This window comes from Prinia subflava, chromosome 5 (assembly GCF_021018805.1).
Source record: "Prinia subflava isolate CZ2003 ecotype Zambia chromosome 5, Cam_Psub_1.2, whole genome shotgun sequence".
Lineage (NCBI taxonomy): Eukaryota > Metazoa > Chordata > Aves > Passeriformes > Cisticolidae > Prinia > Prinia subflava.
The window spans coordinates 4,536,009-4,561,657 of NC_086251.1; the positions used below are offsets into that span (position 1 = coordinate 4,536,009).

Consider the following 25,649-nt stretch of genomic DNA (forward strand, 5'->3'; position numbering starts at 1 on the left):
CCAAAACCCCCATGCCCTGTCTCCCTGCACTGTCGGTGGGAAGGAGGGAGCTGGGGAGAAAAGGAGTTTTAAAGTTTCATTTTACTTCTTATTATCATCCTCTGACTCTGTTAATAATAAATCTACTTCTTAGCGTTAAATTTTAACCAAGTTTTACACTTAGGGTGTTTTTCTCCCAGTCCTCCTCTCAACTCTTGCGCCCTTTGTTATTTCTTGTTTCCCTCTCCTTTGCTCAGCTGAGAGCAAGAGAAGGTGAGCACAGGGCTTTTTTGGGTGCCTGGTGTTTGGTCAGTGTCCAACCAGGACAAGCTTGCATAATCAGGACTAGAGCCCACATTCCTTCCTGCCAATACCCCTGATGATGCAATGAAAGCAATTGGAGACCAGATTTTGGGGTTCTGTGGACCCCTTTGCAGCCCTTCACCAGAGCTCCTCCTCCTCAGTCTTGGGAATCCATGTGGATGTTTTTGCCTGACCTCACCCCTTTGCAAGCAGGGACAGATTACCAACCTGTCCACTAGACCAGGTTCCTTCAAACCCCATCCATCCTGGCCTGGAACACTTCCAGGGATGGGGTGGCCAGAGCATCTCTGGGAACCTGTGCCAGGGCCTCTCCAGCCTCACAGGGAAGGATTTCTTCCCAATATTCCACCTCACCCTGTACTCTAGCAGTGAGAAGCCATTCCCCCTTGTCCTGTCACTTCAGGCCTTTGTCCAAAGTGCCTCTCCAGCTCTTGGAGCCTCTTCCGGCTCTGGAAGGGGCTCTAAGATCTCCCCAAAGCCTTCCCCTCTCCAGGCTGAACACCCCCAGCTCAGTGCCCTCAGCAAAGCCACAGGGAGGGGGTTGATGCCCCGTGGAGCCCGTGGTGACAGACACAGATGTCACCCTGCTCCTGGAAGGGGGTGCCTGTGCTGAGCACCACGGACTCCCCTTCCCTTGTAGCTGCACCATCTGAGCCTGCTGAGGGAGAGGCCAAAGCCAGGGCAGAGGGAGAATTTCTGGAGGCACAAAACCACCAGCAAGGGTATCAGCAAAAACCAGGATTAATATGAAGCAACAGCACAGCAAAGTGTGTGTGTGCTTGTGTGTGTGTTTGTGTGTGTGACAGAAGGACAGTGAGGGTAAGGATAAAAGGAAAATGGCCTGAAAGCTTTCCTGCACTCACACTTCACAGTACTTCAGTTCCACCTTAAATTGAGCAATTCAATAGAGGAAGAACCCTCAACAGCCTTTAACCTCATTTATGCCCTATACTTCCTTCCAGGCCTGAGGTACTCAGATGTCTCAGGTCCTTCAACACCTGAGGGAGCAGCATTTCTCCCACATGTGCCACAGCAGATGCACACGTGTGTGCACACAGAGACAGAGGCAGTGCAAGGTCCCTGTGAGAAATTCCCCTTGGAGGCAGGGAAATGCTCACTCCGGATCTGTTTGCATCTCCTCAGTGGGCCAAGGGCTGAGCCTCGAGCAGTGGGGATGGGTTTAGGATCTGTGGGTGTTTGGGCATCCCTGAGGGCAGGGAACAGGAGAGATCCAGCCGGGAGAGGCCCCGCTCTGAGGGAGGTTCTGGTCAGCGCTGCGGGGCCCAGCAGAGCCCCAAGGGTCTCCTTTGGCACCGCTGGTCACAGCCCCAGGCCACGGCCCTCAGCCACAGCAATGTTTCACCCTGGCCACGCTTCGGGCAGCACCTCGCTTTGGGAGGGTGAGAACAGGGATTCAGGGAATTAAACCAATCTCCAAGGCTGTTCATACACCCCAGAGGAGGCTGGACAGCAGCAGCTCCTGGAGCAGAGGGTGTTTGTGACCAGGCCAGGGGCTGCTCCTCAGCGCTGAGGCCTGCGGAGCCTTCCTGAGATCCCAGCACAGCCTGGAAAGGGAGAGGGGATGCACCAGCACAGGGACGGTGACACTTTGGATATTTATTCTTCAGGGGACTTAAGGAATCCCTCAGCCACTGTCCCAGGGGCCCTCAGGAGTGCAGCAGGAGGAATCAGCAGGCTCAGAGCACAGTGTCCAAGGCAGGGTCACTGCTGTGGGCAGCGCTTTCTTGTGGCTCCTCAAAGACCCTCTGGAGGGAGAGCCAGAGGGATTTCAGGGAGCAGGGCCTCCAGCACCTCCCTGCCAAGAAGTAGATGAAGGGTTTGATGCTGCTGAGGATGCAGCTGAGCAGGAAAAGAACTTGAGAAGACACAACAGTGTAGCCAAGCTGCAGGAGATTGCAGAGGCTGAGAAGGACAATGAAGAGCACAATGAGGGAGATAACCGTGTCTTGCCACTTGGTTTTCTGCTGATGGGAGCCCCTCTTGGCCTTAATGAAGTTGATTGTGTGAAAAATGAGTATGGGTGCAGCAAAGAGGAGCAGGATGAGGGCGTGCATGGAGATGAGAGCTGCCCTGCAGTGCTCCTGCTGGTGTGATTGGCACAGGTATGGCATTACACAAATGACAATGAAGAGGGCAAGAAATATGCAGTAGTGGACAGTGTTCATCAAGCCCAAAAGGCGCTCAAGAAGGCTGCAGTGGCAGCAGAGCATGCAGGGCTTGTACATGTTTCGATTATGGCCGATTAACATCAGCCAGAACAGCGCCCAGTAGCAGAAGGACCATGGCAGCTGGAAAAGGAAACTCAAGTACAGCAGGGGCAGGATAAGAGAGCAGGACAGGTCCTCCACAAGGAAGAGGAGGGCAGAGGGGACTGTGAAGAGCAGGAAGAGGAAGTCAAGAAGAGCCAGGAAAAAGATGCCAATGTTACGCCATTTCAGGCCAAGGAGGCAGAGGAAAGCCCCATTCCCAACCAGCCCACAGAGGCTGATGAGCAGTGTCACACTGTGTATGGCCACGTCGGTGACATCTATGTCACAGAGATTGTCCCCTTCAGTGGGTGAGGCGGGAGATGGGGACACGGTGGTCACCTCCATGGATGGACGCTGGGCAGGCAGTGGGATGTGGCCCCTGGCTGTGGTGAGAGTGGATGGGGAGTCAGTGCTTGGAGAATGCCGGGATGGAGCATGCGGCTCCTCTGCAGCTCCCTGCAGTGGGAAGGATTCAGAGGGGAGAAGTGAGATGTGAGGGGAGGAGGGCAGTGGAAATGGTGGGGTGGGAGAGGGAGGTGGCAGGGTTGGGATGTTCAGCAGGGGATGCGGAAGGGAAGGGCAGGGCAGAGGAGGGGGGAGCTGGGGAGGGCCCTGCGGTCACCAGAAAGGGTGGCAGGAGCAGAGCAGCTGCTGGAGGAGAGGGAGGTGGGGTAGGGAGGAGGGCAAACCTTGCACTGACCTGTTCCCAGTGGGGCAGCAGCAGGCAAAGGGGTCTGTGCAGATCAGCGGCGCTTCCTGGTACCCCGTGCTCCTTTGGGATCAATCTCCTACAGCAGCTCCTCCCAGGTCAGTAAGATGAAAATAAAAAGTGCTCAGATCACCAGAAGATCCCCATTCCTGTACTACAGGCTCTCTCTGTGCCCTGTCCTGCTGTTGTTCGATTTTGAGATCATGGTGGAGCAGGAAATGGTGTCTTTGGGTAGATCAGAGTCTCACTTCCGTTGGTTTTGTTGGGTTTTTTGCGTTTGGTTGTTTTTTTCCCACAAAGGAAGTGAGTCTTGTCAAAACTACAAATGCAGAATTGAATGGCTCTTCTTTTCCTCCTCATTAGAAATACTTGTTTCTGCCATTTCTCATGTTTCTTTCATGAGGGGTCATGGTCCCTCGAGCAGCAGAGGGCTGCTGGTGCTGCTGGTGGCACTGGAATTCTGGCAGTGCTGCTGAAGCCTCTTGGTGCTTGTCAGAAACACCTCCCTTTCTGGGAAGAGCTCTGGGATCATTGCCAAAACCTGCCCTGGGCCCAAGGAAACCCAACTGAGCCAACAATTCCCATTTTTTCATTCTGATGCAGGCTCCCCCAGCCCAAGGGAAGGACAGCAATCAGGTGCTCTGTGCTGATTTGGCACAGCCTGATTTTTGGTAGTGGTGCAGGGCCACAGGAAGAGGCTTCTGTGAGAAGCTGCTGGAAGCTTCCACCACGTCTGCCAGAGCCAATCTGTGCTGGCTCTGAAGATGGACACGCTGCTGGCACCACTGGAGAGGTTGGAAACGCCTCGGTGAGGACACATTTAAGCAGAAAATCAAAGCAGCCTGCACTGCCTCCACGGGGTCGTCTGGCCCGTGGGGAAAACACGGCGAGCGATTTCCCAGCCTGGAACCCGGACGAGATCAACCCCTGGGCACTGCGGAATTCTGGAAGAATCTTTGAGCTGGGACAATTTGTTGGCAGTGGCACCCATGGGCAGCAGCTTTTCCTGGAGCCAGAGAAGAGAGGGAGGGTGAGGACGTGTGAGAGAACACAACATGGTGACACCAAGGTCAGTGGAAACAAGGGGGAAGAAGTGCTCCAAACGTCCCAGCTGGGATTCCTCTGCAGGCTGCAGTGAGGACTGTGGTGAAACAAACTGTCCTGCAGCAGTCCATGAAGTGCAGAGGGCATGCACAAATCCACTCGCAGCCTGTGGGAGCAGTGCTCAAGCTGGAGTGGGTGCCTGCCAGAGAAAGCTGTGATCCCGTGGGAGACCTGAGTGCAGAGAGAGGGCGCCTGCTCGTGGAGAGAGAAAGAGAGCCCTGCTTCCAAACGAGAGCAGCCTGTCCTTGGAGGACTGCACCCCGTGGAAGAGTGACCCACGCTGTGACAGCTTTGAGAAGAAGGTTTGCCCTGGGGAGGGACTCAGGCTGCAGCAGTTCTGGCAGGAGTGCTGCTCCTGAGCTTAGAGCCACACTGGAGAAGCTCATGGAGAACTGAATCCCGTGGGAGAGACCCCATGACAGAGCAGGAAAAAACTCCTCTCCCTGAGCAAACAGAAGAAGATCTGGAGTGACAAAGTGACCAAAACCCCCATGCCCTGTCTCCCTGCACTGTCAGTGGGAAGGAGGGAGGGGGGAGAAAAAGAGTTTTAAAGTTTCATTTCACTTCTCATTATCATCCTCTGACTCTTTTAATAATAAATTTACTTATTAGTGTTAAATTTTAACCAAGTGTTACACTTAAGGTGTTTTCTCTCCCAGTCCTCATCTCTACTCTTGAGCCCTTTGTTAATTCTTGTTTCCCTCTCCTCTGCCCAGCTGAGAGCAAGAGAAGGTGAGCACAGGGCTTTTTTGGGTGCCTGGTGTTTGGTCAGTGTCCAACCAGGACAAGCTTGCATAATCAGGACTAGAGCCCACATTCCTTCCTGCCAATACCCCTGATGATGCAATGAAAGCAATTGGAGACCAGATTTTGGGGTTCTCTGGTCCCCTTTGCAGCCCTTCACCAGAGCTCATCCTCCTCAGTCTTGGAAATCCTTGTGGTTGTTTTTGCCTGATCTCACCCCTTTGCAAGCAGGGGCAGTTTACCAAGCTGTCCACTAGACCAGGTTCCTTCAAACCTCATCCATCCTGGCCTGGAACACTTCCAGCGATGGGTTGGCCAGAGCAACTCTGGAAACCTGTGCCAGGGTCTCAGCACTCTCACAGGCAAGGATTTCTTCCCAACATCCCATCTGAACCCACACCCTCTCAGTGGGATTCCATTCCCCTTGTCCAAAGTCCCTCTCCCCCTCTCCCGGAGCCCCGTCAGCGCACGGATCATGAAGTGTTTGCCCTTGAAAGGATTGCCCTGGGGAGGGGATGTGACATCCCATAGCTGGGGACACAAACGTGGTGTCAGCAGGGCAGAGAGGTGACAGTTCTGCTCCCAGGGCCACCACACATGCCACTTTCCAGCAGGAGCATCCCAGATCCCTGAGCCATGTCAGCCTGGGTAGGAATCATCTCACCTCAGCTGTCTAGGAATTCCTTGGAATTCCCTGCAGGCTGCTGTGGGACTGCCAAGGGAGTGTAGAAGATGACTCAGATGGAACCTCTGACTTTCTAAGGCTTAAAGCCAAGAGAGCAGCATTGATTCACCTCTTCACAGAAGAAATGGCATTGCTGGAATCCTAAATCATCCCTCTGCTGTGTGCCTGTGCTCCAGCTCCTGCACAGAATTTATTATTCCATGGATCCTCTTAGGAACTGGGCGGTGAAGGTGAAGTACCACTGCAATTGTGGTATGCAAGTGGCAAAATTAGATTTGAACCAGAAATCAAAGTTTAGCAGCACATTTGTAGTGCAGGGTCCTAAGGATCCACCCCAGGAAAGAGAGGGAGCAAGTTCAGGCAGTTCAAATGAGAAGATTTTGGGACTGGGGTTGCTTTAAAAATGGAAGAGGAGGCTGACATGGGGACAAACTCCCTTTCCCATCGGTCTCCTTGCTGAGGCTCTCTCCTGTTCCTCCTTTCGTGGGGAAAGCCAAGAGCAGATCAGCAGCAGAGCCCTGATCCCAGCAGAGGCTGTGCAATGGTTCCCTGTTGGTGAGAGCCCTGCAGAAGAGGAGCCAGCAGGAAAACAGGGGCTGTGGCAGGAGCTGGGACAGAGCCGCTGCGGACGCTGCTGGGGCTCAGCCCAGGGGCTTTGCTGCCCTTTCCCAAGTGACCACTGCAGGGAACTCCTGAAGATCCTGACCCAGGGACAGCAGCTGGGGTGTGTGGGGTGATGGGAGTGCAGTGTGGGGAAGTTCTCCAGGCTGTGAGAGGAAACAAGGTCAGACTCTTCTCCTTCCACTTCATCAGAGCCCCCTCACTGGGTAGAACCTGGTCATGCCTTTTATCAGTTAAGAGACATCCACAGGGTATTAAAAGCTATAAATATTGTGGGAAGTAAGAAATGAGCAATTTTTTGACACTGTTCACCAGGGACAGGCTCTGTAGCAAAGCCTGGATGTTGTTTATTCAAGAAATGTTGGGATTGGAGTTATCACACTGGAAACAAACAAGAGACATAAATGCAAACTCAATTTAGTAGAAGTTACAAGTTGACAAACATCAGAACAAGATGGATTTTGGCTGAAGCTGCTGTGCAGAGTCGCTGTGCAGCTCCTCCCCAGGGTGGGCAGGTTGAGGATGGAGGTGCTCCAGGGCTTCCTTGGACTTGGATGCTGGGAACCACAGGATGGCCCCGTTCTGCAGAACGGCAGCAGAACCCCCTAATTCCTGTGAAATTCAGTGGTCCAAGCATCTGGGGTTGGGAATTTCCATATTCCATATTCCATTTGTTCACAGGCACAAGGGTTTAGTGGAGTTCACCATCGACCCTGCCCTTTACTCAGAACGACTGAATTCTGGAATTCAAGAATGTGACAAATTCCCCCTGAAAGAAGAAGGGAATGTTGCTGTGCCTGCCCAGCTCTGCAGCCCTTCCTGGTGTCTCTCCCCATCAGCTGGGAATGCAGGGCCAGCTCTGCCAGACAGAAGGGGAAGGATGCTCCCTGTGATCCCAAGCCCTCTCCTGCCATCCAGAGGCACCAGCCCTGCAGGGATTGGGGAAATGAGCAGCACCCCGTGCTGGGTGTGTCCGCAGGCCTTAGGGTGTCCCATTCTTTGCAGGCAGGAGGTCCCTGAAAACACCAGGAAACTGCAGTGTGTGGCCAGAGGAGATGGAGTTCATTCCCTGGGGCTGAGGCAAGGAGGATCTTTCCCTGGGGAATAGAGCTGGGGAACAGAACTGAGCCCAGCTGCTCTGCCTGGAGCCATGTGCATCCAGGAGGGAGGAGGAAAGCCATGCTCCAATGAGCTCCCTGCAGAGCATCCCTCAAAAATCACCCACGGCACTGCCCCTGCTGCCTTCTCCTGCAGGAATACAGCACCACAGGGAGGGGCATCCTGTGGGTATTTCTTGATCAGGTGGCTCAAGGAAAGCCTGAGCCACTCTGCCAGGGTCCTTCAGCAGAGCAGGGGAAGGGATCACCAGGCTCAGACCCCTGTGTCCATGGAGTCCTCATTGCTGTGGGCATCTTCTTCTTCCAGCTCATCAATGTACCTCCGGAAGGAGAGCAGGAAGTTTTTCAGGGAGGAGATGTCCCAGCAGCTGATCACCAAGTCGTAGGTGAAGGGTTTGATGCTGCTGGGGATGCAGTTGAGCAGGAAAAGAACTTGAGAAGACACAACGGTGTAGCCGAGCTGCTGCAGGAAATTGCAGAAGCTGAGACCGAGAATGAAGAGCACAATGAGGAAGAGAACAATGTTGTGCATCTTTGATTTCAGCTTCTTGGAGCCCCACATGGCCTTAATGAAGTCGATTGTGTCAAAAATGACCATGGGTCCAGCAAAGAGGAGCAGGATGAGGGTGTACACAGAGATGAGAGCTGACCTGCAGTGCTCCTGCTGGTGTGATGGGCACAGGTTTGTCATGGCAGGAATGAAAGTGAAGAGAGCAAAGAAGGCCCAGAATACGACAGTGACCACCAACCACATCAGGCGCTCAGGAAGGTCGCAGGGGCAGAACTTGCAGAACTTTTCCATACTGATTATATTGCCAAGCAAAATCAGCTGGAACTGCACCCAGTAGCTGGAGACCACTGAGAACTGGAAAAGGAAACTCAAGTACGGCAGGGGCATGATAGGAGAGCAGGACACGTCCTCCACCAGGAAGAGGATGGTGGAGGGGACTGTGAAGAGCAGAAAGAGGAAGCCAAGAAGATCCACGATAAAGACCCCAATGTCACGCTCTTTCAGGCCGAAGAGGTAGAGGAAAGCCCCATTCCCAACCAGCCCACAGAGGCTGATGAGCAGGGTCACACTGTGTATGGCCACGTCGGTGACATCTATGTCACAGAGATTGTCCCCTTCAGTGGGTGAGGTGGGAGATGGGGACACGGTGGTCACCTCCATGGATGGACGCTGGGCAGGCAGTGGGATGTGGCCCCTGGCTGTGGTCAGAGTGGATGGGCAGTCAGTGCTTGGAGAATGCCAGGATGGAGCATGCGGCTCCTCTGCAGCTCCCTGCAGTGGGAAGGATTCAGAGGGGAGAAGTGAGATGTGAGGGGAGGAGGGCAGTGGAAATGGTGGGGTGGGAGAGGGAGGTGGCAGGGTTGGGATGTTCAGCAGGGGATGCGGAAGGGAAGGGCAGGGCAGAGGAGGGGGGAGCTGGGGAGGGCCCTGCGGTCACCAGAAAGGGTGGCAGGAGCAGAGCAGCTGCTGGAGGAGAGGGAGGTGGGGTAGGGAGGAGGGCAAACCTTGCACTGACCTGTTCCCAGTGGGGCAGCAGCAGGCAAAGGGGTCTGTGCAGATCAGCGGCGCTTCCTGGTACCCCGTGCTCCTTTGGGATCAATCTCCTAAAGCGGCTCCTCCCAGGTCAGGCACGTGAAGGAGAATGTCCCCAGATCACCAGGAGCTCCCCACTCCCGTCACGCTGGCTCCTCTCCGTGCCCTGTCTCCTGTCAGGTCTCTGCCATTCCCTGTTTCCCTTCCCTGAGGGGTCATTGTCCCTCCAGCAGCAGAGGGCTGCTGGTGCTGCTGCCGGCACTGCAATGCTGGCAGTGCTGGCAGCGCTGGTGAAGCTCCTAGCTGCCTGTCAGAAACAACTCCCATTCTGGGAAGAGCTCCAGAATCGTTGCCAAAACCTGCCCGGGGCTCATGGCAGCACCCCTGGGCCATGGACTCCCATTTCTATCATTGCAGTGCAGGCTGCCCCAGCCCAAGGCAAGGACAGCAATCAGGTGCTTGCAGCAGCTTGTCAGCACTCAGAGCCCACCCTAATTCCTGCCAAACCCCTGGATGATGCAATGGAAGCTGTCAGAGACCAGGGTGATGTGAACCCTCTGCCCTCCCTTCACCAGAGCTACTCCTCCTCCTCCTCAGTCCTGGGAGCACTTGTGGATGTTTGTACCTGATCCCATCCTGTCCCTCTGCCAGCAGGGACAACTTCCACTATGCCAGGTTGCTCCAAACCCCATCCAACCTGGCCTTGGACACTTCCAGAGATGGGGCAGCCACAGCTTTGCTGGGCAACTGTTCCAGGTCCTCTCCACACTCACAGGGAAGGATTTCTTCCCAACATCCCATCTGAACCCACCCTCTCTCAGTGGGATTCCATTCCCCTTGTCCAAAGTCCCTCTCCCCCTCTCCCGGAGCCCCGTCAGCGCACGGATCATGAAGTGTTTGCCCTTGAAAGGATTGCCCTGGGGAGGGGATGTCAGATTCCATAGCTGGGGACACACACGTGGTGTCAGCAGGGCAGAGAGGTGACAGTTCTGCTCCCAGGGCCACCACACGTGCCACTTTCCAGCAGGAGCATCCCAGATCCCTGAGCCATGTCAGCCTGGGTAGGAATCATCTCACCTCATCTGTCTAGGAATTGCTTGGAATTCCCTGCAGGCTGCTGTGGGACTCCAAGGGAGTGCAGAAGATCAGTCAGATGAAACCTCTGACTTTCTAAGGCTTAAAGCCAAGACAGCAGCACTGATTCACCTCTTCACAGAAGAAATGGCATTGCTGGAATCCTAAATCATCCCTCTGCTGTGTGCCTGCGCTCCAGCTCCTGCATAGAATTTATTGTTCCATGGATTCCATTAGGAACAGGGTGCTGAAGGTGAAGTACCACTGCCATTGTGGTATGCAAGTGGCAAAATTAGATTTGAACCAGAAATCAAAGTTTAGCAGCACATTTGTAGTGCAGGGCCCTAAGGATCCACCCCAGGATAGAGAGGGAGCAAGTTCAGGCAGTTCAAATGAGAAGATTTTGGGATTGGGGTTGCTTTAAAAATGGAAGAGGAAGCTGACATGGGGACAAACTCCCTTTGCCATCGGTCTCCTTGCTGAGGCTCTCTCCTGTTGCTCCTTTCCTGGGGAAAGCCAAGAGCAGATCAGCAGCAGAGCCCTGATCCCAGCAGAGGCTGTGCAATGGTTCCCTGTTGGTGAGAGCCCTGCAGAAGAGGAGCCAGCAGGAGAACAGGGGCTGTGGCAGGAGCTGGGACAGAGCTGCTGCGGACGCTGCTGGGGCTCAGCCCAGGGGCTTTGCTGCCCTTTCCCAAGTGACCACTGCAGGGAACTCCTGAAGATCCTGACCCAGGGACAGCAGCTGGGGTGTGTGGGGTGATGGGAGTGCAGTGTGGGGAAGTTCTCCAGGCTGTGAGAGGAAACAAGGTCAGACTCTTCTCCTTCTACTTCATCAGAGCCCCCTCACTGGGTAGAACCTGGTCATGCCTTTTTTCAGTTAAGAGACATCCACAGGGTATTAAAAGCTTACAACATTGTGGGAAGTGAGAAATGAGCAATTTTTTGACACTGTTCACCAGGGACAGGCTCTGTAGCAAATCCCGGATGTTGTTTATTCAAGAAATGTTGGGTTTGGAGTTATCACATTGGAAACAAACAACAGATATAAATGCAAACTCAATTTAGTAGAAGTTACAAGTTGACAAACATCAGAACAAGATGGATTTTGGCTGAAGCTGCTGTGCAGAGTCGCTGTGCAGCTCCTCCCGAGGGTGGCCAGGTTGAGGATGGAGGTGCTCCAGGGCTTCCTTGGACTTGGATGCTGGGAACCACAGCATGGCCCCATTCTGCAGAACAGCAGCAGAACCCCCTAATTCCTGTGAAATTCAGTGGTCCAAGCATCTGGGGATGGGAATTTCCATATTCCATATTCCTTTTGGTCACAGGCACAAGGGTTCAGAGGAGTTCACCATCGACCCTGCCCTTTACTCAGAACGACTGAATTCTGGAATTCAAGAATGTGACATATCCCCCCTGAAAGAAGAAGGGAATGTTGCTGTCCCTGCCCAGCTCTGCAGCCCTTCCTGGTGTCTCTTCCCATCAGCTGGGAATGCAGGGCCAGCTCTGCCAGACAGAAGGGGAAGGATGCTCCCTGTGATCCCAGCCCCTCTCCTGCCATCCAGAGGCATCAGCCCCACAGGGATTTGGGGAATGAGCAGCACCCCGTGCTGGGTGTGTCCCCAGGCCTTAAGGTGTCACATTCTTTGCAGGCAGGAGGTCCCTGAAAACACCAGGAAACTGCTGTGTGTAGCCAGAGGAGATGGAGTTCATTCCCTGGGGCTGAGGCAAGGAGGATCTTTCCCTGGGGAATAGAGCTGGGGAACAGAACTGAGCCCAGCTGCTCTGCCTGGAGCCATGTGCATCCAGGAGGGAGGAGGAAAGCCATGCTCCAATGAGCTCCCTGCAGAGCATCCCTCCAAAATCACCCAAGGCACTGCCCCTGCTGCCTTCTCCTGCAGGAATACAGCACCACAGGGAGGGGCATCCTGTGGGTATTTCTTGATCAGGTGGCTCAAGGAAAGCCTGAGCCACTCTGCCAGGGTCCTTCAGCAGAGCAGGGGAAGGGATCACCAGGCTCAGACCCCTGTGTCCTTTTGGGCATCATTTTCGCAGGCTGCTTTTTCTTTCTGTTCATCAAAGACGCTCTGGAGGGAGAGCCGGAGGGATTTCATGGAGCAGGGCCTCCAGCACCTCCCTGCCAAGAAGTAGAAGAAGGGTTTGATGCTGCTGTGGATGCAGTTCAGCAGGAAAACAACCTGGGAAGACACAACGGTGTAACCAAGCTGCTGCAGGAGATTGCAGAGGCTGAGAAGGAGAATGAAGAGAACAATGAGAGAGATAATGATGTCGCGCCTCCTGGTTTGCTGCTTCTTGTAGCCCCTCTTGGCCTTAATGAAGTAGATTGTGCTGGAAATGACCGTGGGTGCAGCAAAGAGGAGCAGGATGACGATGAACACAGAGTTGACTGCTGCCCTGCAGTGCTCCTGCTGGTGTGATGGGCACAGGTTTGTCAGTGCAGGAATGACAGTGAAGAGAGCAAAGAAGGCACAGTACTGGACACTGTACACCAAACACCACAGGCGCTTGGGAATGTTGCAGCTGCAGCAGAGCTTGCAGAGCTTTTCCACAAAATCAGCAATGCGGGTGTCTGTCAGCCGGTACAGCGCCCAGTAGTAGGAGACCACTGAGAGCTGGAAAAGGAAATTCAAGTAGAGCCGGGGCATGATAGGAGAGCAGGACAGGTCCTCCACCAGGAAAAGGAGGGCTGAGGGGAATGTGAAGAGCAGGAAGAGGAAGTCAATAAAAGTCAAGTCAAAGATGCCAGTGTTACGGTCTTTCAGGCTGAGGAGGGAGAGCACAGCCCCATTGCCAGCCAGCCCACAGAGGCTGATGAGCAGTGTCACACTGTGTATGGCCACGTTGGTGACATCTATGTCACAGAGATCGTCCCCTTCAGTGGCTGAGGCGGGAGATGGGGACACGGTGGTCACCTCCATGGATGGACGCTGGGCAGGCAGTGGGATGTGGCCCCTGGCTGTGGTCAGAGTGGATGGGCAGTCAGTGCTTGGAGAATGCCGGGATGGAGCATGCGGCTCCTCTGCAGCTCCCTGCAGTGGGAAGGATTCAGAGGGGAGAAGTGAGATGTGAGGGGAGGAGGGCAGTGGAAATGGTGGGGTGGGAGAGGGAGGTGGCAGGGTTGGGATGTTCAGCAGGGGATGCGGAAGGGAAGGGCAGGGCAGAGGAGGGGGGAGCTGGGGAGGGCCCTGCAGTCACCAGAGAGGGTGGCAGGAGCAGAGCAGCTGCTGGAGGAGAGGGAGGTGGGGTAGGGAGGAGGGCAAACCTTGCACTGACCTGTTCCCAGTGGGGCAGCAGCAGGCCAAGGGGTCTGTGCAGATCAGCGGCGCTTCCTGGTACCCCGTGCTCCTTTGGGATCAATCTCCAAAGCGGCTCCTCCCAGGTCAGGCACATGAAGGAGAAAGTTCCCAGATGTCTTGGGTTGGAAAATGTAACCAAAAATATGTATTCTATTTTTATCTGTTGAAACCTGTTGGGAGATATTGTTCTCCTCTCCTCCTGCACCCATGCTCCTCCGAGGGACATCACCTGTGTAAGGGCCTTTCAAGGCCTCTCACATGACTGACATTATTTCATCCCATTGTGAGACGCTCCACTCAGTGGGAGGAGCCAAAGCCTTCCCACTAGAGTAAAACCAGCAGTCCCAAACACTACTGCAGCCGGTTTTCCACTGAATCCTTGGAAACAGACTGAACCCATCTCGCCAGCACTGGACCCCTTTTTGTTTTCTACAAGATCATCTCCACAGAACAACATCTGTAACTCTGGGAAGATTTATTTGGACTTCCAACACCCTTGCAGCAAGGTGTCAAGTTGTATCTCTGACTGTCAGGGTTTTCTAAGACTTTTGTTTCTTTGCTTGTTTGTTTTTTGTACTACTGCATTTGTGGGGTTTTTTCAATAGTCCTAGTAAACAACTGTTATTCCTATTCCCACGTTTCTTGCCTGAAAGCTCTTCATTGCAAAATTGTAATAATTTGGAAGGAAAGTTTGGAGTTTCCCTCCATTCCAAGGGAAACTCAGTTCTGTCAGTTTTTCCCTGTCTTCCCAAACCAAGACACCAGATCCCCAGGAGCTCCCCGCTCCTGTCCCACTGGCTCCCCTCTCTGTGCCCTGTCCTGGTGCTGCATCCCAAGGCTCGGTGCAGTCACAGGGGAGTTGGAAATTGCATCTTTGGCTACATCAGAATTTCACTTTCTCAGAGTTATTTGTCTTCAGGGTTTTTTTTTTCTACAGAGAAAGTGACTTTTGTCAAAAGTTCCAAATGAAATATTTTGCAAATGGCTGCTCATTTCCTCCTGATTAGAAACATGCCTTCCCTGCAGAATGTCCTATTCTCCAACTTCCTTCCCTCTCCTGACAGGTTTCTACCATTCCTCCTTTCTCTCCCCTCAGAGATCATGGTCCCTCCAGCAGCAGAGGGCTGCTGGTGGCGCTGGTGGCACCGGCAGTGCCGGCAGTGGTGATAAAGCAGGCGGGTGCTTCTCAGGACTAACTCCCGTTCCGGGCAGGGCTCTGGGATCATTGCCAAAAGATGCCCTGGGCCTAGGGAAGCACAGCTGAGGTGCTCCCTGCGCTGTCCTGCCTTGTCCTGCCCTGTCCTGTCCTGTCCTGTCCCATCTCTGCCCTCCATTCCCACCCCACTCTCCATTCCCACCCCATCCTATCCCATCCCACATGTTTCCCACACAGCAGCCGCTTCCCCACTCTGAGTGTGCCCTGTCAGGCTCTGCTGTCCTCGGCGTTTCCTGGCATCCAGACCCACTGCAACCCCCTCGGACCCTCTCCTGAACCTTCCAGACTGCTCTGACACCCCAGAACCCACCCAGGGCTGCTTTTTCTCCCCTGACAGCCCCACTCCACATGGGACCCGGGCAGTGTCTCTGCTCCTCCTGCCCAGAGTGTTCCAGGACCCAGGAGGGAAGCCCAGCTCCAATGGGCCCCTCTGGAGCACACAGGATGATAAACGTGGCTGGAGCCAGTGGAGAAACAAATAAGGAGAGCTGCAGTGGTTTGGGGCAAGTTGTGCAACAAGGAGCAACAGGGCATGGCCAAAGGAAAAGTTCAAGGCAAGGTCACCTTTGATATTGCAGCACTCAGGGAATGTGACCCCCAGAGACCCTTCCAGGATCAGAAGAGGGCTTCCAGCAGGAGCAGGACACATGGAAAAGAGCTCCAGGAAAGGGATGGTTGTGTATTAGATAAGAAACACATATGAATGATTATGTGTGGTTATAATGGATAAATCCTCTGTTGGAAAGTCTCAGCACACACAGATCTAGGAGAGATCCTTCAGTGTGCCCTGTGCAGGTAAAGAATTGCTGCTTCCAGTGTTTCCCAATGTGATAGAAAGTTTATTTTGGCCGATTTCCATGTCAAGATAGAGACCGAATGGACAGGGCAGAGGAGGGGGGAGCTGGGGAGGGCCCTGCGGTCACCAGAGAGGGTGGCAGGAGCAGAGCAGCTGCTGGAGGAGAGGGAGGTGGGGTAGGGAGGAGGGCAAACCTTGCACTGACCTGTTCCCAGTGGGGCAGCAGCAGGCAAAGGGGTCTGTGCAGATCAGCGGCGCTTCCTGGTACCCCGTGCTCCTTTGGGATCAATCTCCTACAGCAGCTCCTCCCAGGTCAGGCAGAAGAAGGAGAAAGTGCTCAGATCACCAGAAGATCCCCATTCCTTTCTGACTTCCATTGGTTTTGTGAGTGTTTTTGTGTTTGGTTGTTTTTTTACTACAAAGGAAGTGGGTCTTATCAAAACTACACTTGAAGAGAATGGGTCTTCTTTTCCTGCTGGTTAGAAACACTTCTTTCTGCCATTTCTCATTTTGGTTTCATGAGGGGTCATGGTCCCTCGAGCAGCAGAGGGCTGCTGTTGCTGCTGGTGGCACTGGAATTCTGGCAGTGCTGCTGAAGCCTCTTGGTGCTTGTCACAAACACCTCCCTTTCTGGGAAGAGCTCTGGGATCCCTACCAAAACCTGCCCTGGGCCCAAGGAAACCCAACTGAGGCAACAATTCCCATTTTTTCATTCTGATGCAGGCTCCCCCAGCCCAAGGGAAGGACAGCAATCAGGTGCTCTGTGCTGATTTGGCACAGCCTGGTTTTGGTAGCGGTGCAGGGCCACAGGAAGTGGCTTCTGTGAGAAGCTGCTGGAAGCTTCCACCACGTCTGCCAGAGCCAATCTGTGCTGGCTCTGAAGATGGACACGCTGCTGGCACCACTGGAGAGGCTGGTAACGCCTCGGTGAGGACACATTTAAGCAGAAAATCAAAGCAGCCTGCACTGCCACCACGGGGTCGTCTGGCCGGTGGGGAAAACACGGCGAGCGATTTCCCAGCCTGGAACCCCTGCGAGATCAACCCCTGGGCACTGCGGAATTCTGGAAGAATCTTTGAGCTGGGACAATTTGTTGGCAGTGGCACCCATGGGCAGCAGTTTTTCCTGGAGTCAGAGAAGAGAGGGAGGGTGAGGACGTGTGAGGGGACACAACATGGTGGCACCAAGGTCAGTGGAAACAAGGGGGTAGAAGTGCTCCAAACGTCACAGCTGGGATTCCTCTGCAGGCTGCAGTGAGGACTGTGGTGAAACAAACTGTCCTGCAGCAGTCCATGAAGTGCAGAGGGGATGCACAAATCCAGTCGCAGCCTGTGGGAGAAGTGCTCAAGCTGGAGTGGGAGCCTGCCAGAGAAAGCTGTGATCCAGTGGGAGACCTGAGTGCAGAGAGAGGGCTCCTGCTCGTGGAGAGAGAAAGAGAGCCCTGCTTCCAAACGAGAGCAGCCTGTCCTTGGAGGACTGCACCCCGTGGAAGAGTGACCCACGCTGTGACAGCTTTGAGAAGAAGGTTTGCCCTGGGGAGGGACTCAGGTTGCAGCAGTTCTGGCAGGATTGCTGCTCCTGAGCTTAGAGCCCCACTGGAGAAGCTCATGGAGAACTGAATCCCGTGGGAGAGACCCCATGACAGAGCAGGAAAAAACTCCTCTTCCTGAGCAAACGGAAGAAGATCTGGAGTGAAAAAGTGACCAAAACCCCCATGCCCTGTCTCCCTGCACTGTCGGTGGGAAGGAGGGAGAGAGAGAAAAGTTGTTTTAAAGTTTCATTTTACTTCTCATTATCATCCTCTGACTCTGTTAATAATAAATCTACTTATTAGCGTTAAATTTTAACCAAGGTTTACACTTAAGGTGTTTTCTCTCCCAGTCCTCATGTCTACTCATGAGCCCTTTGTTATTTCTTGTTTCCCTCTCCTTTGCTCAGCTGAGAGCAAGAGAAGGTGAGCACAGATCTTTTTTGGGTCCCTGGTGTTTGGTCAGTGTCCAACCAGGGCATGCTTGCATAATCAGCATTAGAGCCCACATTCCTTCCTGCCAATACCCCTGATGGTGCAATGAAAGCAATTGGAGACCAGATTTTGGGGTTCTGTGGTCCCCATTCCAGCCATTCACCACAGCTCATCCTCCTCAGTCTTGGGAATACTTGTGGTTGTTTCTGCCTGATCTCACCCCTTTGCAAGCAGGGGCAGTTTACCAACCTGTCCACTAGACCAGGTTCCTTCAAACCCCATCCAACCTGGCCTGGAACATTTCCAGGGATGGGGTGGCCAGAGCCTCTCTGGGAGCCTGTTCCAGGTCCTCCCCACCCTCACAGGAAGGATTTCTTCCCAACATCCCATCTGAACCCACCCTCTCTCAGTGGGAAGCCATTCCCCTTGTCCATGGTCCCTCTCCCCCTCTCCTGGAGCCCCGTCAGCGCATGGATCATGAAGTGTTTGCCCTTGAAAGGATTGCCCTGGGGAGGGGATGTCAGATTCCATAACTGGGGACACACACGTGGTGTCAGCAGGGCAGAGAGGTGACAGTTCTGCTCCCAGGGCCACCACACGTGCCACTTTCCAGCAGGAGCATCCCAGATCCCTGAGGCATGTCAGCCTGGGTAGGAATCATCTCACCTCATCTGTCTAGGAATTGCTTGGAATTCCCTGCAGGCTGCTGTGGGACTCCAAGGGAGTGCAGAAGATCAGTCAGATGAAACCTCTGACTTTCTAAGGCTTAAAGCCAAGAGAGCAGCATTGATTCACCTCTTCACAGAAGAAATGGCATTGCTGGAATCCTAAATCATCCCTCTGCTGTGTGCCTGCGCTCCAGCTCCTGCACAGGATTTATGATTCCTTGGATCCTCTTAGGAACTGGGTGGTGAAGGTGAAGTACCACTGCCATTGTGGTATGCAAGTGGCAAAATTAGATTTGAGCCAGAAATCAAAGTTTAGCAGCACATTTGTAGTGCAGGGTCCTAAGGATCCACCCCAGGAAAGAGAGGGAGCAAGTTCAGGCAGTTCAAATGAGAAGATTTTGGGATTGGGGTTGTTTTAAAAATGGAAGAGGAAGCTGACATGGAGACAAACTCCCTTTCCCATCGGTCTCCTTGCTGAGGCTCTCTCCTGTTGCTCCTTTCCTGGGGAAAGCCAAGAGCAGATCAGCAGCAGAGCCCTGATCCCAGCAGAGGCTGTGCAATGGTTCCCTGTTGGTGAGAGCCCTGCAGAAGAGGAGCCAGCAGGAGAACAGGGGCTGTGGCAGGAGCTGGGACAGAGCCGCTGCGGACGCTGCTGGGGCTCAGCCCAGGGGCTTTGCTGCCCTTTCCCAAGTGACCACTGCAGGGAACTCCTGAAGATCCTGACCCAGGGACAGCAGCTGGGGTGTGTGGGGTGATGGGAGTGCAGTGTGGGGAAGTTCTCCAGGCTGTGAGAGGAAACAAGGTCAGACTCTCCGTCAACATCATCAGAGCCTCCTCGTTGTGGAAGAACCTGGTCATGACGTTTTTTAGGCTAGAGATATGCACATGGTATTAAACCTATAAATATTGTGAGAAGTGAGAAATGAGCCATTTTTTTACATTGTTCACCAGGAGAAGGCCCTGTAGCAAAGCCTGGATGTTGTTTATTCAAGAAATGTTGGGTTTGGAGTTATCATATTGGAAAAAAAACAACAGATATAAAAACAAACTCAATTTAGGAGTCATTACAAAATAACAGAGACCAGAACAAGATTGATTTTGGCTGAAGCTGCTGTGCAGAGTCGCTGTGCAGCTCCTCCCGAGGGTGGCCAGGTTGAGGATGGAGGTGCTCCAGGGCTTCCTTGGACTTGGATGCTGGGAACCACAGCATGGCCCCATTCTGCAGAACAGCAGCAGAACCCCCTCATTCCTGTGAAATTCAGTGGTCCAAGCATCTGGGGATGGGAATTTCCATGTTCCATGTTCCTTTTGGTCTCAGGCACAAGGGTTCAGTGGAGTTCACCATCGACCCTGCCCTTTACTCAGAACGACTGAATTCTGGAATTCAAGAATGTGAAAAATTCCCCTGAAAGAAGAAGGGAATGTTGCTGTGCCTGCCCAGCTCTGCAGCCCTTCCTGGTGTCTCTCCCCATCAGCTGGGAATGCAGGGCCAGCTCTGCCAGACAGAAGGGGAAGGATGCTCCCTGTGATCCCAGCCCCTCTCCTGCCATCCAGAGGCACCAGCCCCGCAGGGATTTGGGAAATGAGCAGCACCCCGTGCTGGGTGTGTCCCCAGGCCTTAAGGTGTCACATTCTTTGCAGGCAAGAGATCCCTGAAAACACCAGGAAACTGCTGTGTGTAGGCAGAGGAGATGGAGTTCATTCCCTGGGGCTGAGGCAAGGAGGATCTTTCCCTTGGGAATAGAGCTGGGGAACAGAACTGAGCCCAGCTGCTCTGCCTGGAGCCATGTGCATCCAGCAGGGAGGAGGAAAGCCATGCTCCAATGAGCTCCCTGCAGAGCATCCCTCAGAAATCACCCAAGGCACTGCCCCTGCTGCCTTCTCCTGCAGGAATACAGCACCACAGGGAGGGGCATCCTGTGGGTATTTCTTGATCAGGCGGCTCAAGGAAAGCCTGAGCCACTCTGCCAGGGTCCTTCAGCAGAGCAGGGGAAGGGATCACCAGGCTCAGACCCCTGTGTCCATGAGAACGTCATTGCAGCTGGAAGTGTTGTCTTCCTGCTCATCAAAGACCCTCTGGAGGGAGAGCCGGAGGGATTTCAGGGTGCAGGGCCTCCGGAAACCTCCTGCCAAGAAGTAGATGAAGGGTTTGATGCTGCTGTGGATGCAGTTGAGCAGGAAAAAAATCTGGGAAGACACAATGGTGTAGCCAAGCTGCTGCAGGAAATTAAAGAGGCTGAGAAAGAGAAGAAAGAGAATGAAGACCACTATGAGGAAGACAACGATGTTTTGCCTCTCTGTTTTCAGCTTCTTGGAGCCCCACTTGGCCTCAATGAAGTCAATTGTGCTAGAAAGTACCATGGGTGCAGCAAAGACGAGCAGGATGATGACGTACATGGAGATGAGAGCTGCCCTGCAGTGCTCCTGCTGGTGTGATGGGCACAGGTTTGTCACTGCAAGAATGAAAGTGAAGAGAGCAAAGAAGGCCCAGTATTGGACACTGAACACCAACCACAAGAGGCGCTTGGGAAGTTCGCAGTGGCAGCAGAACTTGCAGAACTTGTCTGTATACACAATATTGCTGGTGAACATCAGCTGGATCAGCGCCCAGTAGTAGGAGACTACTGAGAGCTGGAAAAGGAAACTCTGGTACAGCAGGGGCACGATAAGAGAGCAGGACACGTCCTCCACTAGGAAGAGGAAGGCAGAGGGGACTGTGAAGAGCAGGAGGAGGAAGTCAATAAAAGTCAAGTCAAAGATGCCAGTGTTACGGTCTTTCAGGCTGAGGAGGCAGAGCACAGCCCCATTCCCAACCAGCCCACAGAGGCTGATGAGCAGTGTCACACTGTGTATGGCCACGTCGGTGACATCTATGTCACAGAGATCGTCCCCTTCCGTGGCTGAGGCGGGAGATGGGGACACGGTGGTCACCTCCATGGATGGACGCTGGGCAGGCAGTGGGATGTGGCCCCTGGCTGTGGTCAGAGTGGATGGGGAGTCAGTGCTTGGAGAATGCCGGGATGGAGCATGCGGCTCCTCTGCAGCTCCCTGCAGTGGGAAGGATTCAGAGGGGAGAAGTGAGATGTGAGGGGAGGAGGGCAGTGGAAATGGTGGGGTGGGAGAGGGAGGTGGCAGGGTTGGGATGTTCAGCAGGGGATGGGGAAGGGAAGGGCAGGGCAGAGGAGGGGGGAGCTGGGGAGGGCCCTGCGGTCACCAGAGAGGGTGGCAGGAGCAGAGCAGCTGCTGGAGGAGAGGGAGGTGGGGTAGGGAGGAGGGCAAACCTTGCACTGACCTGTTCCCAGTGGGGCAGCAGCAGGCAAAGGGGTCTGTGCAGATCAGCGGCGCTTCCTGGTACCCCGTGCTCCTTTGGGATCAATCTCCTAAAGCGGCTCCGGCTCCTCCCAGCTCAGGCACATGAAGGAGAAAGTGCAGAGTTCACCAGGAGCTCCCCATTCCAGTCCCACTGGCTCCTCCCATGGCCCATCCTGGAGTTGTTTCCAAAGACTCGCTGCAGTCATTGCACAATTGGAAGTGGTATTACAACTTTGGCTCCATCAGAGTTCCACAACCTCGGGGGTTTTGAGCTTGATTTTTTTTTTTTCACTTTTCCCTACAAATCAAGTGGTCTTTTTCTTTGTTGTGAGAAACAACACCTCACTTCTTAAAATTTTGAAAAGTTTATTAAACTACAACCAGGAACCAGGTTGTTTTTGCTTGAACCCATCCTGTCCCTTTGCCACCTTCCACTATCCCAGGTTGTTCCAAACCCCATCCAACCTGGCCTTGGACACTTCCAGGGATGGGGCCGCCACAGCTTCTCTGGGGTCCTGTGCCAGGCCTCCTCACCCTCACAGGGAAGGATTTCTTCCCAACATCCCATCTGAACCCACCCTCTCTCAGTGGGATTCCCAGATCCCTGAGCCATGTCAGCCTGGGTAGGAATCATCTCACCTCAGCTGTCTAGGAATTCCTTGGAATTCACTGCAGGCTGCTGTGGGACTGCCAAGGCAGTGTAGAAGATGACTCAGATGAAACCTCTGACTTTCTAAGGCTTAAAGCCAAGACAGCAGCACTGATTCACCTCTTCACAGAAGAAATGGCATTGCTGGAATCCTAAATCATCCCTCTGCTGTGGGCCTGTGCTCCAGCTCCTGCACAGAATTTATTATTCCATGAATCCTCTTGGAAACTCAGTGGTGAAAATGAAGTACCACTGCAACTGTGGTATGCAAGTGGCAAAATTAGATTTGAACTAGAAATCATAGGCTTTGGCCTGGAGGATCCTTTAAATCCACTGGTGGAATGAGAGTGGGCAATTTGGGCCCGTTCAAATACAAGGTTTCAGGATTGGGGTTGCTAAGAGGAACCTGCCAGAAACTGCTTTTCCCAAAGGGAGTGGGGAGCTCTTGGAAATATCAACAGATGGCTCATTCCAGCCACTGCAGGCACCAGCCTTAGGAAGAGCTCCAGTATGAGACAGGTACCTGCTGTCCTCACAGACAACCCATAGGCTTTAGAATGGGAAAAACTAAGGAAATGAGATATTCTTTGGCACTCTTTTTCAGGGACAAGCTCTGCAGCAAACCCCAGATGTTGTTTTTTTCAGCAAAAACTGTGGTCGGAATTACCTTATTGAAAAGAAACAGAAAGAATAAATCCCAATCCACGTGTGATTTAGAGGTAGTAACAAAATGAAAAAGATCAGTACATCAGAGTTTATTCCCTGGGGCAAGGCAATGAAGCTCATTCCATAGAGAATACAGGATGAGGACTGAGCTCACACCCATGTGCTCCCATGCTTCTGTCTGTCTCTGAGGTGCCACATCTCCGGGTGCCACGTGTCCACAAGTGCCTCACAGAGCTGTCACCTCCACCACAGTGTCCCCAGGGCCGTGGCTCCCCTCCTCACTGCCAGCTTTCTCCTCAAACACCCTCCGCAGAGCCACTCTGACGGAGCGCTGCAAGCGCCGCCGCCGGCAGCTCCCCACCAGCACGTAAACCACCGGGTTCAGGGTGCAGTTCAGCAGTGCCAGCAGCAGAGAGGGGTCTCCTGGGAATAAATCACCGGAATAAGGGAGATTGAGGAAAACCTCCACGCAGAAAGGGATGCCAAAGGCGAAGAACAGCAGCACATTGAGCAGGATGGCCACAAACAGCTTCCCCGGCTGCCGCCTCCGGGAGCCACAGCGCAGCTTGAGGAATAGAAATAGGTTGGAAACCAACATCATGAGGGAAAAAACCACAGAAATGGCGAGGACTACACCTGCAAGGATGGTCTCAGAGTCCTCAGTAAAAGTGAGGTAGAGGGAGGACACCAAAAGCCCTGCGAGGGCCCAGAGGGCCGCGCTGACAATGCCCGAGAGGTGCCGGGGGCGGCGGCAGCGGTACCAGATGGGGCAGAGGACGGAGACGCAGCGCTCCACGCTGAGGGCTGCCAGCAGCCCCAGGCCGCTCAGGTCAAACAGGTGGCACAGGAACCCAGTGAAAAACACCAAATGCTGATAGTGATGAATAAAAGGCAACAAAGATGTGCAAAATGCTACCAAGGTCAGAAAAGCCAGCATAAGCAGGAGAAACAGGAGGAGCAGGGAGAAGTCAGCAACAGCCAGGTTTAGGATGTAGACAGTGAAGGGGCTCTGCTTTGTGTGGAAGCACAGAAACCACATGACCACCCCATTCCCCACCAGCCCACAGAGTGAAATCCCCAGGCACACTCCTGCAAAGGCAATCAGGCTGTAGGGAATGCTGGAGCATTGTTCCTTGATTAATTCCTCCCAATCCAGAGATCCATAGAGTGTATCATTTGTGGTGAAGTTTGTTGTGGTGTTCTCCTCCATGGTGAAAGATCCTACTCCCAGCAGCAGCCTTCTCCCTTTCCCACCACCTCCTAGGGAGACATGGGGAACCAGAGGGAAATAAGGGACATCAGCATTCCCAGCACTTCCCATCTGCCCACACAGCCCCATGCCAGTCCCAGGAAGAACCCACACCCCTGCAGTGCCCAGGACAGGCTCCCACCCCTCCAGCCCTAACCCTGGACAGGAGGCATCTCCCACCAGTCCATCCCTGGACTCCTACCTTCAGCAGGAACAACGCTGTCACAGCAGCACCAAGAGAAAGGATTGGGGATGGCTGCTGGAACCACTGGCCGAGCTTCAGCCTCATCCCTCGTGCCTGAGTGCAGCCCTTGGCCCAGAGACCACATCCCATGGTCACAGCCTCCTCTCACAATCTCCCCACATCAGTGGCAGCTTCCCCTCACATGTCCCTGGGACAGAGATCTTGTCAGGAGGAGGTGGCCACATCACCCCGTTCCTCTGCCACTCTCCAGTGCCATCCCACCAAGCAAGGGGCTTGTGGCTTTCACTGCCTGTGCCAGGTGGTCCATCCATCAATGCAGAAGGGGATATAAATCATTCCCAGGGATGGAGGGTGGCATAGGGGTGAGAGAGATGAGCCAGAGACCTTCAGGAGTCAGAAATCACTGATGGGCAGACATGAAAGATGCTCAGTGCCTCTAGTGACATGTAACTCATGTTCAAAGTCTTCTTCCAACTTCCCTCTGGGAGAAACTTCCAGGAGCTGCACCTTTCTCCATCTCCCTCTCATGGATGGATGCTGAGCCTAAATTCTCTCCTTGTTTCAAGTCCTCCTCTAGCTCCAAATCCTGAAGCTCCTGGCTGGACACCCTGGAGAGCTCATGGACCTTGTGCAATAACATACCCATCAGTCCTGGGGACGACAAGCACAGGATACAACCCCAAAGGAGGTGTAAAACACATGAAAGAGGAGCAGAAAATAAGCAGTGAAAGGCCAGTTCCCGTGCTGTGCAAGGCTGAGGTTGTGTGGCAGGAACCACTTAGAGATAAGAGCGCTTGGGCAGCACCACGTACCCCACAAACCTAATCTCTGAGGAGACACATGCCCAGCAGGGGTGATTAGGCTGAGGACTGAGATTAGACAGGCTGGGATTAGAGGCTGTGGGCAAAGCCCTCGTGCAGTCTCGTGTCTGGGCACTGGTGATTTCCCACAGCAAGTGGACACAAGGACAATGCTCATCCCCATGGCTGCTGCTCAGGGGCTCTGTTGTCATCTAATGCGGTCTGGAATTTCTGAGGGGTTCAGAAAACCCTGTAATAGCCAAACAGATCATAGTGGAGTACCTCTTCCATGGACAGGATCTGCCCTCACCAGAGAAGGATTTTCACCCAGGATTCCCAGCATCTAAAGGGATGTAATATTACCTGTGCTGTCCTCTCATTTTCATTGTTTTAGATCCAGTTAATGATGTTTAAAATTCTAATGTCTGAATGCCTGAATAAATGAGATCATAACTGATCAGCAGCTCCTCATGAAGAACTGGGGGGAGGAGAGGAAGCAAGGGACATGACCACCTCCTGCTGACAAGATCTCTGTCCCAGGGACATGTGAGGGGAAGCTGCCACTGATGTGGGGAGATTGTTAGAGGAGGCTGTGACCATGGGATGTGGTCTCTGGGCCAAGGGCTGCACTCAGGCACGA

General features: G+C 53.6%; 5 protein-coding genes across 5 annotated transcripts; all 5 read right to left on the minus strand.

The window, feature by feature from the left end:
* Nucleotides 1-1,139: 1,139 nt before the first annotated feature.
* On the minus strand, nucleotides 1,140-2,918 carry LOC134550548 (mas-related G-protein coupled receptor member H-like). The gene has a single exon (XM_063397288.1). The coding sequence runs from the start codon at nucleotides 2,916-2,918 to the stop codon at nucleotides 2,001-2,003; it is 918 nt and encodes a 305-aa protein (XP_063253358.1). The 3' UTR covers nucleotides 1,140-2,000.
* Nucleotides 2,919-6,407: 3,489 nt separating this feature from the next.
* LOC134550801 (uncharacterized) lies at nucleotides 6,408-8,787 on the minus strand. Its single transcript, XM_063397643.1, has one exon. The coding sequence runs from the start codon at nucleotides 8,723-8,725 to the stop codon at nucleotides 7,808-7,810; it is 918 nt and encodes a 305-aa protein (XP_063253713.1). The 5' UTR covers nucleotides 8,726-8,787; the 3' UTR covers nucleotides 6,408-7,807.
* Nucleotides 8,788-11,728: 2,941 nt separating this feature from the next.
* Nucleotides 11,729-13,173, minus strand: LOC134550549 (mas-related G-protein coupled receptor member X1-like). Its single transcript, XM_063397289.1, has one exon. The coding sequence runs from the start codon at nucleotides 13,105-13,107 to the stop codon at nucleotides 12,187-12,189; it is 921 nt and encodes a 306-aa protein (XP_063253359.1). The 5' UTR covers nucleotides 13,108-13,173; the 3' UTR covers nucleotides 11,729-12,186.
* Nucleotides 13,174-19,201: 6,028 nt separating this feature from the next.
* On the minus strand, nucleotides 19,202-21,080 carry LOC134550550 (mas-related G-protein coupled receptor member H-like). Its single transcript, XM_063397290.1, has one exon. The coding sequence runs from the start codon at nucleotides 21,063-21,065 to the stop codon at nucleotides 20,136-20,138; it is 930 nt and encodes a 309-aa protein (XP_063253360.1). The 5' UTR covers nucleotides 21,066-21,080; the 3' UTR covers nucleotides 19,202-20,135.
* Nucleotides 21,081-22,952: 1,872 nt separating this feature from the next.
* On the minus strand, nucleotides 22,953-23,965 carry LOC134550644 (mas-related G-protein coupled receptor member H-like). Its single transcript, XM_063397372.1, has one exon. It carries the CDS (start codon nucleotides 23,963-23,965, stop codon nucleotides 22,982-22,984), a length of 984 nt encoding a protein of 327 aa, XP_063253442.1. The 3' UTR covers nucleotides 22,953-22,981.
* Between the last annotated feature and the right edge of the window lie 1,684 nt (nucleotides 23,966-25,649).